We start from the raw sequence: 15817 nt of genomic DNA on the forward strand, positions 1-15817 counted from the left end.
CCCTGACTCAGAACTCCAGACTGCCAACGTGGCAGCAGAGCTGTGTGTGGAAAGACACACGCATGGTAATATATTGGACAAGAAAAGCAGGAGGACAGTGGCCTCAAAGGGAAACCAGAAGGCTAGTATCAATGTAAGTGCCTTAAGTGATAGACCATTGCTGTCAAATGTGAGAAATATGTCAGCCTCACCTGTGAGTTTAAATGTTCTAAGGACCACATTTTATAATGTAAAAAGAAAGAAGTGAAATTTTAATATATTTTATTTAACCCAGTATACACAGATTATCATAATTTTCACATGTCATCAATATAAAAATTAACACTTTTTTTCATACCAACCAGGGCATCCCAAAGTCAGTAGAAAACCCAGGAAATACTGACTTTTCCTGTGCCCTAGTTGTTATTTTTATCCATTCTCAAGCATAAAAACTATATGGAACAGTGTCAACCAGAATATTGATTTCAAAAACATTTACTGCTAACCTAACACCCTAACAGCTATTATAATTTTTATACATTCCCTTCTAGTCTTTGTCCATATGCACAGTTCAATAAGGGCATATGCAATTTCATATTTTCCTTTTTCCATAAGAGTGACTCTCATATTTCCCATGTTTCTACATATGTTTTATATTTTAAGATTATTTTGTATTTAAAAATCATACTTACATTTATCATAAAATAAATAAAATTTTTCTTTAAAATTTAAAAGTTGAAACCTAAAATTACTTATAACTTCATTACCTAGAAAAAAACACCATGTGCTGTGATGTTTCTTTTCACTTTATTTCAATGCATACATGTTTTTACATCACTGAGCTCTTATTATAGATAATTTTGTATCATGCTTTTATAAATTAACATTATTTCATAAGCACTTGTATAAATACTTCATAAACATGTTAATGACTGAAATAATATTTTATTATTCAGCTAAATATAATTTGCATAATTCACCAACTCCCTCCCACTACAGGACTTACCTACTGTTGATTACACACCCATTTTAACCATTTGGTTTGTTTTTACCTTTAAGTAATATAATAGAAACTATAATAAACATTTTTTTGTAAAGCTTTTCTGTATTTTCAATATTTTTCTAAAAAGGAATACCAATAAAAGAGTTATTGGATCAAATGAATATATTTTTAAATCAATATTCTGTGTTACTATTCTGATTTTGAAAGCAACGAGTGTCTATAAGGAATATTAAATACAGTAAACCAAATTTAAAAACAGAGTAATTCATACTTCACATAAACCTCCCATCTCCAAGGAATAGCCTTTTAACATTCTTTTTAGTATTTTTCTAGTGTATGCTTTTAAAATATATGCCTTAGATTTTACCATATAACCTACTTTATTTTCTGTTTTCTTTCATTTAGCATTGTCTTCCGATTTTTCTAAACATCATTCTATCAAAAACATTCCCCCATTGAGATAAACAGCAGTTCATTAATGGATACAAAAATACAGTGAAATACAAGAAATAAGATCTAGTGTTCAATATACAGTAGGGTATAGTTAGTAGTAATTTTTTGTGTTATTCAAAACAGCTAGAAGAATTAGAATGTCCCCAACATTAAAAAGATCAGTGTTTGGGGTAATATCCCATTATCCTTATGTGATCATTCCACATTGTATGCATATATCAAAATATCACATGTATCCTCAAAATATGTACAACTATTATGTATCTTTAGAAAACCACTAAAAATCCTTTGTACATCTAATTTTAACAACTTAACAATATTATATAGTTATATCATAATTTTATTTAACCTTATCCCATTATTGAAAATTTAGTTTGTTTTCTCCTATTTTTCACTCTTATAAATAACTCTAAAATTAATATTTTTGTGCATAATTTTTCTTTACATCACACTGTTTCCTTGGTATAATCCCCATAAGTTGTATTTTTGGCTTGGAGAATAGGAACCTTCTAAATTTCTGAAACATTGCCAAATTGTTTTCTGTACAACTTGCACATAATGATTGCATAATATTTCATTCCACTAGCATAATATAACTTTTGTAAACATCATCCTATTTCCGGATATTTCAATTATTACAATTTTTGTTGTTATAGATAAGGCCCAATGAACATCTTCATGAATAAAAAGTAACTTGTCTCCAACTTTGAATTTCTCTTAGGCAAAATTTTACCACATGAAGATTTACTTCTACATACCTGTTCTGTAACTGTGTGAAAATCAGACCAAGACTACATGAATCTCAAAGCACTCCAAATCATACAGTCAAGTTGGTCAAAGCACACTCACTTTAACTCCATGCCTGGGTGGGTGACTATCCCAGGAGACAGGCTGCCCCTGTGCCTCTCCATTTCACCTTTGTTCTTGTGACTACTGCTCCTCACAAGGTTGGCTACTGCACCAGCCAGTCACAAAATATACATCACCTTTTATCTTTGTAGTTTTTATGTTACTGTTTACTATTTCAATACCACACACTAATACCACACACTAATACTGCACAGATTTACAGGTTTCAGTTAATCATTGAACATTACTGAAAACTAAGAAAAATTTTAAAATAGACTCTCAGTAAATGAGTAAGCAAGTGGGTAAATCAACTATTTCCAGAGTTTAAGCTATGAGTAAGGTCTCTATAAGATCAAATTAAAATATCAGATAATCTTTACTAGTAAGTGAATACACACACACACACACACACACACACACGTATTAGTACTTTTATAGAGTTATTCAATGCCCTTGCCTTCCCAATCTTACTTTTCCAATAGGTCTTAATTTCCTCAACTTAAAATTCAATTATAGGGCATTTTAGGAAAAAAAGAAAACCTTCATGATCAGGTAACAGCTATTATATCTTATTCTTCTTCTCCCGGAGGACAATTTTATTTATTTATTTATTCTTATTTTTTTGAGACGGAGTCTCACTCTGTCGCCCAGGCTAGAGTGCAGTGGCGCGATCTCTGCTCACTGCAAGCTCCACCTCCTGGGTTCACGCTATTCTCCTGCCTCAGCCTCCCGAGTAGCTGGGATTACAGGTGCCCACCACCACGCCTCGCTACTTTTTTTGTATTTTTAGGAGAGACGGGGTTTCACCATGTTCACCAGGACGGTCTCGATCTCCTGACCTCATGATCCGCCAGCCTCAGCCTCCCAAAGTGCTGGGATTACAGGCGTGAGCCACCGCAGCCCGACCTTGACAAATTTTTTAAAGTGGGATTATTGGTCAATAAAGAAGAATATCTCACATTTAATATATAGATTGAGGCTTTGTCTTTTCCTCTTTCACTCATCTGTTTAACATTATTCAAAGACCTATTATTTGTCAATCTCTGTGCTCATGTATACACCTCATTTCCTATGACTCAAGCCTTTTTTTGAATAGGTATTGATTTAAAACATATGTGTTAAAAAGCACACACATGTGTGTTTGCAATAAGTAAACATAATATAGAGAAAACCAAGCAGATAAAAAATGCCAGCGAGGTGATAAGTAAAGGATGCATTTTAGTGTAAAGGTCTGGTATATACAATACCTACTCCTAGCATCAAGTTTAAAAATACATACATTCATTCAACCATCACATACTGCAGAACATGTAAGTTCCAAGCCCTCTAAGCACTTAAAAGGTAAGAACAAATACAACTCAACAACTGTCCTGTAGAACTCTGCCACATTTTCAAAATTTCAATAGGTAGAATTCATATATACTTTGTAAATACAATCATAGACTTGACAGGCAAGGGGAATTTGAAGTCAGTTAAACCCTCACCAGGGCACAGTGCTAAGCCAGACTAATCAAGACAGAAATCCCATCATGCTACTCTTTAAAATGGTAAAGAACATAGATTTCATCCCCCTCCTTGGTAAATCTATTCTGGCATTTATACCATAAAAGTGATCCTCAGTATCTACTTCAATACTACCTCCAAAAAATGCAAAATTAATAGTTTGTTCTTGTATGAACATCATCTGGCTGTGACACCACATTTACTATTTTTATGGTACAACCAGAAGATGGGCAAGTAGCCAAATGATAAGATTAAAGTTCCTCATACCCATACTTGGCATGTTTTAGAGAGCTGAGTTCAAGAATGAATGATGTCTCTATTGCTGAAATACATCAAGTAGGCTGATTTTGAACTTACCATTCATTCCATCGCACTTTGAATTCCCAACATTGAAGCAGGAAGTTTTCATGTTGCCAGGAAGGACATTCCACCATTTATATTCAAAGCCAAGTGCAGGCTCTGTTCCTGCTGGACATGGTCTACATTCTACAGGAGACAAGTAGGGTCAACAATTAAAATTAAACTGCAACTGGACAACTTCCTCTTTCTCTGTTGCAAACACTACTACATTACAATTAGCAGGGAGAGAAGTGGAAAAAAAGATATTGGACTACCAGTTCCCTCAGGATGTAATAACTCTTCAAAAGAAATCTGGAAAGAACAGAATTCTAGATATAGTATACATATGTACATACACTTGACTAAAATGTAAAAGGAAAAGGACAGAAACAAAATCTTTAAAAATAATTTTTTCCTTCATGTCTGGGAGTAGCCGTTAACACTTAATCACCCTCCATAAAAAGACTAATTATGAGTACAAGTTCAAGTTCTCCTGAATGTGACCTTAGAATCAGTTCCTCCACCTTATGAATAAAGAAAGATTTCACTCTTCCTATTGGTTATTCAACTTAACAGAATATTAATACCATTTATGAACTGATTAATTGAAATTCAAAATATTGACTACGTTGAGAAATGGCTGGGAGTTGAGGGCTTGAGGGGCTGGGAAAGTGCTGGGTTTATAAATAAGCCTGATTTAAATTGACATCTGCAAAATTGAAAGAGAAGGGTCTTTTCCAACCATTTTTAAATGTAGCCACTTTGCATCATCACATCAGTAAAAAAGGAGTAGGGAAAGAAAATATTTTGCAAACATTTATACCTGCTGCAAAAGTACTACAGATGACATTTTTAAATGTCATTCTCAATGATGAGCCAGATATTACCCACCATCCTCCAGACAAGAAAATTGAGCTTCAAAAGGTTTAAACAACTTGGATAAATCACACTGTTGGTAGCATGGGGGATACAGATTCAAATCCAAATCAGTTTGACTTCAGAGTCCTTTTTATGCTATCTCTCAAAGGCTCTGGATAGTAAGCATACAACATGGCTATATTCAAGCCATCTACCTGCAACTAAAATATTACAGTTGACTGTAATTTTTGTCTACTAAAACTAAAGAAATTCTGTAACCACTTTCCATTAAAAAAAACAATTCAGAAAATGGTCACAGTAGTCCAACAAGATCATTTTGCTAAAGGCCCAGTTATTGGACCAACCTTTGGTTCCATCTGAAAATGTTCCAGGAGGACAGGGATGGCAAGAAGATGATCCATTGTTATAAAATCCAGGGTTGCAAGGTGGACAATCCTTCTTCTCTCCAGAAGGGGGCAATCTAATAGCATCTGTGAGATCCTCCCGGCAGATTTTGGGCTCTATCCACTTGTACATTATCTGTGTCTACCAAAAAAAAAAAAAAAAAAAAAAAAGTCATATAGCATGCTTATAACAAAAATCTTAAACTGGTAGCATAGGAAAAGTGCAAATGAATAGAAGGTCCAGCCGACAGATGCTAAAACATCAGTGACAAAATGAGAGAAGGGAGAGAACTTTGGTGGGGAAACGACTGTTACTTCCAAATGTTTTTACCCTAAGCTATAGGTGACCTTCCTTCATACATAGCATGTTCCTCATCATGAAATAACTGTTTAAAATATAGGTAACCTGCTTATCACCCTTACTCTTCTATCCAGTCATTCCCTTTATTCCATAGCTGACATAAGTTTCTATGCAGCAACTTGTTTTTTTTTTATTTTGAGACTTCCACTACCCTCTTCCTTTCCTCCAACAGCACATTTCATTATGCTTTGCACATAGCAATCACAAAAAGGTTATTTTTCAAAAAGAATGCATCAAGATTCAAATTTCAATCCTGTTAGTTCATAATATTGGTAGTGTTTCTCTGAGTCTCTTTCAACAACCTGATGTTAGACTACAAGAGCTGTAGCTAAAATATTTACCCCAGAGGCTTCTAGGTCCTGATCCATGTGCTCTGAACATCATGATTAAGATAGCCTCTGCCTTCAAGGAGAGTAATCGTTTAAACTCTGCCCTTTTATTCTCTCACACACATGCATTCACCCCCACACAAAGCAAAATATAAGAAAACAGCGGTAACTCAGCCAAACCCCAAAAGCCGATATTACCAATTTTTTTTTCTCATTTTTAAACCAGAAATACCAAATGGGTTAGCCATTCCAAAACAAAATTGATATTTCAGTGGAGGAAAATAGAAAAGGTATTCTAAATGCAAAAATATAAATAAATCAACTATTTAATAACTAAATACGGCATTTTTAAAAGAGACTAAAAGTTCCTTTTCTTAAACACATAATCTGCTAAAAGTATTTTTTATTCTTTAAAACAACTTCTGCAATAGGAAATCTACTATTAAAGCTGGGGAACCAAAATAAAAGGCAATTGTCCATAGCTATTCCCAGTTAGTAGAAAATCATGTATAGTAACTCCTTTAGGCACCCAGTTTTATTCTCAAGTATTCTTACGGAAGAGTAGATTAACTTATCTGAAGAAAGACGCTTAAGAAAATGATTTAAAGTAAAAGTCTCAAAATAATTATAAATAACATTTTTTCTTTTTACAACTCTATTTTTCCACATTCATTTTATGACTTGCGTCATGAAACATTTTAGCCAGCCACTTCACACACCTGCCTTTCTTACCATCTGTAAAATAATGGCTGTTCCTGCTGGGGACTCCTAAATAATTGGAAAAATACATTAGATACTATATCCATAGGGGCCCTCAACTCCCCTTAAGAAAAGCAATATAAAATTCAGAGAATCTAAGCAAATGAAACATCATCATACTGGGGAGATTACTTTCTTAAAATTCTGGTTTAACAAGCTTATAAAACAAATTTCAAATCCTACTTAATTCACTATCTTGATGATTTATTTTGACATTAATAAAAACGGATTGTGTTATGTGTGAGCTACTGCACTGCTGACAGCAGTTGGTTCCCATGTGGGAGTGGGGGGTGGTGCTGACACCCTGTACTAGGTAATCTTCTCAATCATTTTAAGAGGTACATATTACTATCCTCAAGTTTATAAATGAGGAAACACTCCAGATTAGAGCTCTTAATTTGCCCAAAAGCCAAACACAACTAATAAATGGTAAAGTAACACCAGTCAACAAGAGTCAGTTTGGTAAAGGTAAAAATAATAAAATATGCAAATATATTTTGAGAAGTCAGCTAACCACATGACTTTCAATACGTGCAAACTAACTTCTTAAAAATTAAAAAATGTACACCACTTTAAGATACTTAAAAACGTAGAAATCAAATTTCAAATGCTCTATAGTAAAAGTTTTATTTACAAAGCCTCTTGTTTCACATGGCAGATTGATTCTCTGCCTCTCTTTCTAATGGAGACAGATGCTTTCAAGTCTGGCTGACTAGGTAAAGATAATAATATTAATGATACTTAGAACCAGAGGGCTCCCAGTGCACGTGAAAAATCAATAATCAATTCATTTTTTGGCAAGTTGAGATAAAATTATGAAATGTCTTATAAAACCAAAACCCTAATACAGCAAAATTTATCAGGTTATTATTAAGATCACAAAAGAGACCCAGTACCTGTATTCATATATAGCATGAAAAAAATACATTTTAAAAATCACACACAGTTTTAAGAATCAACTGGAAGCTGATTTTCATATAAAAACAGAACTCAAAACTGGGAGGACTAAAATTTAGGCAAATTTTGAGACTGGCTTTGTCCAAGGTTGTCTGATTTCTTACTTCAGTTGTCACTTCACAAATGTACTAAGTCTTTATACATTGGCTGAACTCATCAGGGCTAAATTATATGTGTGTTTTAGAAGGTCTACCAACTGACCCTAACCTAACTGCCTTGTGCTCCATGATGTTCTGGCTCAGGTGGTCTCAGCCAAGCAGGCAATTTCTTATCTCCCAGCCGGTCTCAAACCTTGATCTTTTCCAGTTGCAAGCCACTGGGCACTCATCATTTGTCTCTCTTGGAATTACCCACACCATGCTGCCAACTTGTATCTGACTCCTCCTTCAAAGCCATGCTCAGCATGTACAGTTGTGCTAAGCAAGTCGTCAGCCTGCCCAAATACATACCAGCATTCACCTACCTTCCTTTTCTATGAAGGCTTTGCTGCTTTTCTCTTTTCCCATGTGTTTACCTCCTTCCCCTATGATATGTTTTAGATTTCTGTCCCCATGCAAGTCTTATGTTGAATTGTAATCCCTAATGTTGGAGGTAAGGCCTGTTGGGAGGTGATTAGATCATGGGGGCAGATTTCCCCCTTGCTGTTCTTGTAACAGTGAGTTCTCATGAGATCTGGTTTAAAAGTGTGTGGCACCTCCCCCTTCTCTCTCTTCCTCCTGCTCTGTCCACGTAAGACATGCCTGCTTCCCCTTCTACCATGATTATAAGTTTCCTGATGTCTCCTCAGCCATGTTTCCTGTACAGCCTGCAGAACCATGAGCCAATTAAACTTCTTTTATTTATACGTTATCTGGTCTCAGGTACTTCTTTGTTTTTTTTTTTTTTTTTTTTTTGAGACAGAGTCTCGCTCTGTCACCCAGGCTGGAGTGCAGTGGCACGATCTCGGCTCACTGCAAACTCCGTCTCCCGGGTTTATGCCATTCTCCTGCCTCAGCCTCCCCAGTAGCTGGGACTACAGGCGCCCGCCACCTTGCCCGGCTAGTTTTTTGTATTTTTTTAGTAGAGACAGGGTTTCACCGTGTTCGCCAGGATGGTCTCGATCTCCTGACCTCGTGATCCGCCCGTCTCGGCCTCCCAAAGTGCTGGGATTACAGGCTTGAGCCACCGCGCCCGGCCTCAGGTACTTCTTTATAGCAGTGTGAGAACAGACTAATATATCCCCTAAATACTTAACAGCTTTGACTATCTTCTGCCTTTATAGTGGAAGACACCATGGAAATTTAACACTTTACTGATAGTTCAGGGCTTTAAGCAAGAAAATGTTCTAAAATTAAATTGTGGTGACTATACTAAAAACACTGAATTATTATACTCATTGAATGAATGAATGATATGGTACTGAGAAGTATATCTCAATAAAGCTGCTTTAAAAAAAAGAGTGCTAAAAACAGACTATTCAAAAAATTTTATTTTAAACAATTCAGAAATCCCTAGTCTCTGAGAAATTCCATGTTCTCCCTTCTTCCTAATTAAGAAACATAGGCTCTAAGTATATTTGACTTGCTTAAATCCTGTGCACAGAAAGGCAGATCTAAAAACTGAATCCATTTACACCCTATTTTTAATATCCCCTACATATTTGTCCTGCTATATAATTTAGAAGTACTGTGTTACAGACATTGAGCATTTGGAATAATTTGCAACACTAAAGATCATTAAAAGGCAAATAAAATATCAGACATTTGAACACTAGCAAACTCTCTGTGATCTGGAGTTCACCTCTCCAGAGATGAAGAAGTTGTATAGCCTAATGCTTCCTTCTAAGAAGGCTCCCTTTTAAAATATCCTCCCTGCCAGGCACTCTTTGAGCATCAGCAGAAAGTTCCCTAATTGAAAAAACATGCTGGCCGGGCGCGGTGGCTCAAGCCTGTAATCCCAGCACTTTGGGAGGCCGAGACGGGCGGATCACGAGGTCAGAAGATCGAGACCATCCTGGCTAACCCAGTGAAACCCCGTCTCTACTAAAAAATACAAAAAAACTAGCTGGGCGAGGTGGCGGGCGCCTGTAGTCCCAGCTACTGGGGAGGCTGAGGCAGGAGAATGGCGTAAACCCAGGAGGCAGAGCTTGCAGTGAGCCAAGATCTGGTCACTGCACTCCAGCCTGGGCGACAGAGCAAGACTCCGTCTCAAAAAAAAAAAAAAAAAAAAAGAAAGAAAAAACATGCCATTTCAGTATTGGGCAGCTCTGTTTGTTAGAACATCACTACATCCCACTGGAATTTACCTTCTCTAAGTTCACCTGAGTTCTTTTCTAAAATTTCCCTTCAAATACTTGAAATACCCTATTAAGGAAATTCTGAGTACCTACTATGCATGGGACAAAGTACTATGGGAGATTCAAGAATTAGGCAAACTGCTCTGAAAAAGGTTGTAGTCTAATAATGATACGACAGGTTCACAGCTACTATAATGTAAAAACTAAAAAACATGAAAGGGATACAAAGCACTACAATTTGAAACAGACTATTTGAGTTAGAATTCCAGACCTAAGACCAGCTATGACCAGCTATGATCACAGGGAAGTTAATTAACCTCATTAAGCCTCAGTTTTCTTATCTGAAAACTGGGTACAGGAATGTCTAACTTACACAGATGTTGAAAGAAATTAGAGGCAATGTTTGAATACACATACATATACACACACATGCACATATGAAGAGAGTATGTTCACAAATATGGAAATGATAGCTGCTTGTGGTATTAACACTACCGTTACTGTTACGATAATTACTGTCTCATCATTATCTTCTCCAAGAGAAACACAAAATGCCACGAGTGACCAAAGGAAAGATATCAAATCTCTGTAAGACAAGTAGGAAACATCACAAAGATGATCACGATTTTCCATCCTTTGCTGTTTTCCTTCTACCTGAAAAAATATTTCCAAATATTTCAGTCATACTTTATACAAAATATCCTGGCCTCTGTCCTCTAGATTCTTCCCCTTTTGTCAAAATTTTCTCAAACTGTATGCCAAAGACAGAACACAGCACTCAAAATGTGATAATCACTCACTCATTTACTAATTCTCACTAATTCAACAGACGTTTCACTACCTTCTATGTGCTAGGTACTACACTGGGCTTAGAGATTTTTTTTTTAAATAAATAAGAACAAGTCCCTGTATACAGGAAGCTGAGAATCTGGTAAGGGAAACGATCACGTATTTGTGATAAAGTGATCTTTTAATCTATAATCACTATGTAAGTATCAAGAAGGTATGTGCAAATTTCCATGGAAATTCTCAGTATACCAAGACAATCTTGCCAGACCTATTTATGATATTTAAGAGTATATGCTTTCTATGAACCTGTGCAAAATCATTCTCTTTTTATTCTGGTAACTGTAACCATCTTTTTTTCTTTGGGAACTGATCTGTGTGATGCTGAAAGGAACTAGGAATTACAGAGTTTGGCCTCCCCAGCTACAGGAATTTGCAGGTGAACTAAGACATCCAATCAGAGTATCCAGCACTCCTGGAGAGAATGATTGATTGGCTATGGGCTCATGATTCAAGCAAGGCCAATCAATCTTTTCTGAAGCTTCAGTCAGTGTTCGTAGTATCAAGAGCTGTGAGGATAATAGTGGCTTGGATGGAGATGACAGTGAGCATCCTGCAACACCGGAAAGGGCTTGCCTGAGAAGGAAATCAAATTGAGCCAAGAATATTAGCATTACACAGCAAGATAACATCTTAAAATAATTTGTTCTATATTGACTTCCCAGTTAAATGAGTCAACAGGCTCCTGCCTCCTCCCCTCTCTGTTCCTCAGTTTTACATTGGTTTGAGTCAGGGCTCCCATCCAATTTCTGAAACATTTTTTAAATTCATTACTAGAGAATTTATAATCATCCCCAAGCACCCATTGAAAGGAAACATGTGAATCATGTCCCACAATAGGGGAGTGGCTGAGGGAGACAAACACTACACAGGTTACTCTGCCTCAGTGTAATACCCAAAATAAATAGAAACTTAAGTCTTTTCTGTTTACTAACTCCCAAACAAAAATAACCTTTTCCCTACTCCCTTTTGTAGTGGATATGAGACAACCTTTGTGGATACGATAAACAAATGAGAAACTTGCTATTTTTAACCATGAACAGCTTAATTGAAAACTATTCTTTGTATTCTTGCGGGGGAAGAATTTTCCCCACTTTAAATAGCTGTTGCATTTTTTATTTGGTGAGTTAGGTCTTTTAAAGCTTGAATTTCCCAGGAAATCTTCTTTGCAAGTAATTATTTTCTCTTTTCTCAATGCTTTTATATCTGAGAGTTTCTTTCACACAAATAAATTTTGATTTTACTAATTTGAGCTCATTGTTCAAGCACACTGGAGTCTTTCTGAATCTTAATTTTATCATTCTTTATTTATTCACAAATTGATATACATATTCTTAATGTCTTTATGAAGTTAATGATTTTTAAATAAAATGTTGAAAACTCATCTGACATATCTTCTTTGTATGAGTTACAGTATGTATAAATGACTTGCTGTATTTATATTCCTATGGCATATATATAAATATATCAAATATATATGATACTGTACTCTAAGCTGATAATCATTTATCAAATCAAACATTTTATATATGATTCTTCAGTTAGTCATATATCCACTTAACCATATCATTTAGTCCACAATTCATCTTATCCATAAGGAAATCATGAGATGCTCTGTCAAATATCCTGCTAATATTACAACACATCTTCTCTTGATTAACTCTTGCCCAGTGTCACTGTTACCTGGTGTAATGCCTACCCAACATAGCTGAATTTCCACCCTGCCCTAACTGTGTTTATCTTTAAGAAACAGGATGCCTGTGATAAAAAGTTCCCTTTGTAACCAGACCAGCTGAGACTGGTTAGAACCAAGATAGATGACCAAATGACTTAAAGGATCTCAGGTTTCATTATAATCTCACAATTTTATTTCCATACTAAGTGACACTTCCACCAGTGCCATGACAATGGCCAAAAGAAGCCATAAAAGGACAAAAAGGCAGGCAGCACTCTAGTTCCAGGAAGTTTACTGCCCATTTCTAGAAAACACATGAATATTCCTCCCCTTGCTTTTCATGTCCAATCCCTTCATTAGAGAAATCCTATATTTTAACTCCCTCACCCCTCACTAACAGAGAAGTTGTGAACCATGCTCCCACTTCTCAGTTCCATGACCCTCGAATAAAGCCTGCATTGCTTGACATTCACTTTCAGTTCCATGTATTTGTTTCATAACACTGAACAGGGAAAGACCCCATCTTCTAGGGGACTAGGTTTGTTGGTAAAATCACTGATCAGTATTCTTTTGAGTTCAAACATCAAACACTGAATTTGTATATGTGCTTGTGTGCACCTATATGAGTGTACCTCATTTTATGTAAGAAGTAGGCACTAACTTTTTTAAACAAAGCATACATAAAACTTTCAACTCACTACTTAATTTTGTAGTGAATGTTTATTGAGAAGTGAATATTCTTTAATGTATCTATGTTATACATCTCTATTTTGCATATACTAAGATTTAATTCAAGTAAGTCACATTTAGGAATCCTCATTTATTCACCACAGGGAATAACGTCACATAAAAATGTGTTGTCTCCTTGAGACTTTCATAACCTAACCATGGGCCAAGAACACCAAGTAATTATCCATGTTTGTTTACTTCTCTGCATCTGTATAGGGCCTTACACATCTTGATATGTAGTAAGTCCCACAAATATTTGGTGAGAGAATGCCTTACTGTATATATTAGAGGATTTAAATCCTTATATCTCTTCACCCAGTTCAACCTGGTTTCCATGTTTTAAAATGGCTCTTTAAAGTCACCATTTAATTCAATGTTGCCAAATCCAATGGATACTTTTCAGCCCTCATCTAGGGTGATTGTTCAGGAGCATCAGCCTTCTTAACCACTCCAATCTCTGCAAATACTCTATGATAGTAACTCCCTTGGTTTCTCCCACTTCTCCAGCCATTTTCCTCAGGCACCATCCCTGTTCATCTCTCCTAGCTATGGCTGACTTCTAAGCCCACTCTATGATCTCCCTGAAAACTTTTACCCAACCCCACGGCTTTAATTGCCAGCTATTTGCTATAATTTTCAGATTTATATAGCTAGCCCAGATGTTCTACTAAGCTCCAGACTGATGTACATAATGGCCCTTCCAACATCTCCTCTTGCCCCATCTCACAACATGGTCAAAACTGTACTCAGGGTCTTTCCTTCCTTGCCTCTAGACCTTCTCTCTAACCAAATAGTACCTCTACCAACCCACCTTTAATACTTTCCTCTCCCTCCATCTTACTAACCATCACATTTTGTGAACTTTACTTCCTATTTCTCTAATCCATACTCTTCTGTCTATTCCCTTTACTATATTCACTTCCTTCTTCTCTCACCTGTAGACTTCTAAGTGTTCATTCTCTCTAGTCCCCTTCTAATCTTGTTTATAAAACACTGCCAAAGGGATCTATATGAAGTATAAATCCAATCACATTGCATCACTCTGATACCAAAAAACTTGTAGGGATTGCTAAATGCTCTTAGGATACAGGCCAAAATTCCTAATGTGGCCCTGTGAAACCATGCCTTTTCTAGCAATAGCTTATATCATTAGCTGCACCTAATGCAATCCCTCGCCCACATCCCCACATTCTAGTCACACATTCTTTCAGTTCTTCAAATACACCATGCTCCTTCCCATGTCAGGTCTTAACCATCCCGCTCCCTCTATCAAAAATGCTCTCCTTCCACAGACTTGCCCAGTGTTTAATACAGCCCTGAGGCGTTCCCAGACTGGGTAAGAACCTCATAAAATTCAAACCTCTCTGCCTGTAGCACTAATCCCAATTGGAAATAATAATTCATTTTCTATGACTGACTGTTTATCTCTTCCTCTAGAATCTAGACCAGTGGTTCTCCAAGTGCTCAGATTCTGGACCAGCAGAATCAGAATTACCTGGGACCGTCCTGGAAATGCAAATTTTCAGGCCTTCCTCCAGACCTACTAACTTAGAAAATCTGGGACAGGGCCTTCCAGGTGAGACTGATGAACACTAATATTCGACAGCCACTGCTCTACATCTGTGGAGACATTTACGTTTTTCTTCTTTCCTTAGCTCTGCCCTCCTTACCCAGTATTCTGTAAATAACCAGTGCTCAGTAAAGATTTACTAAAAGTATGAATGAGCAATCCATTCCATATTTTTCATGATGTTTATAAGAATCTCTTAATTAGAATAATTTCAATTACAAATTAAAATTTTCCTGAAAAACTTCCCCCACAGGCAGAAAGAAATTTAAGCAATCCATTTTAAACTAAGATTCAAAATAAATACAGAAAACTTGTAACATTCCTATGTCTTATCGATGGTAATGTTTGGAATCTATATGCCTCAATAGCTGATTTCCTTGTCAATCAACTTGATCCTCTCCAAGTAGGGCAAAATAAGATAAAGAGAACATAATAGGACAGAGAAAACCAACATATAGTCATTGAACAACCTGAGAAACATTATTAAACCACTGGCAAATCACCAGGCTATTCTCAGCAAGAACTAAACATCTATTTATGTATTTATTTAAAGAGACAGGGTCTTGTTATACTGCCCAGGCTGGAGTACAGTGGTTATTCACAGGTGCCATCATAGCACACTGCAGCCTCAAATTCCTGGCCTCAAGCAATCCTCATGCCTCAACCTCCTAAGTAGCTGAGACTACAGGTGCATGCCACTTCACCCAGCTAAAATGCCATTTTAAAAGATGAAACCAGAACAAATGAAAATGTTACCCAAAAAATCTCAAATTCACATGTGCAATCTAAACTTCATTACATATATCATTTCACTAAGTCCCCATTGCTTTACTTCTGACGCTAGAAACATTTATCTTGAAATATCTTAAATCACTTTTCTTTTAAAAAAATCACTGAGTTTATAACGTGCTAGCACATTGTTTTCTTC

The 15817-nt window shown here is 36.2% G+C and overlaps 1 protein-coding gene across 4 annotated transcripts in view; it reads right to left on the minus strand.

Annotated features, from left to right (window-relative positions):
• KIAA1324L (KIAA1324 like) overlaps positions 1–15817 on the minus strand; it is a 181663-nt gene that overhangs the window by 47478 nt on the left and 118368 nt on the right. For all 4 annotated transcript variants that reach the window (XM_010370633.2, XM_030933415.1, XM_010370631.2 and 1 more), the window contains 2 exons: positions 5350–5530; positions 4145–4273 (listed from right to left, as the gene is read on the minus strand). In XM_010370633.2, coding sequence (XP_010368935.1) covers positions 4145–4273; positions 5350–5530 — 310 coding nt within the window. The remainder of the gene's footprint in view (positions 1–4144; positions 4274–5349; positions 5531–15817) is intronic.

This window comes from Rhinopithecus roxellana, chromosome 6, assembly GCF_007565055.1.
Source record: "Rhinopithecus roxellana isolate Shanxi Qingling chromosome 6, ASM756505v1, whole genome shotgun sequence".
Lineage (NCBI taxonomy): Eukaryota > Metazoa > Chordata > Mammalia > Primates > Cercopithecidae > Rhinopithecus > Rhinopithecus roxellana.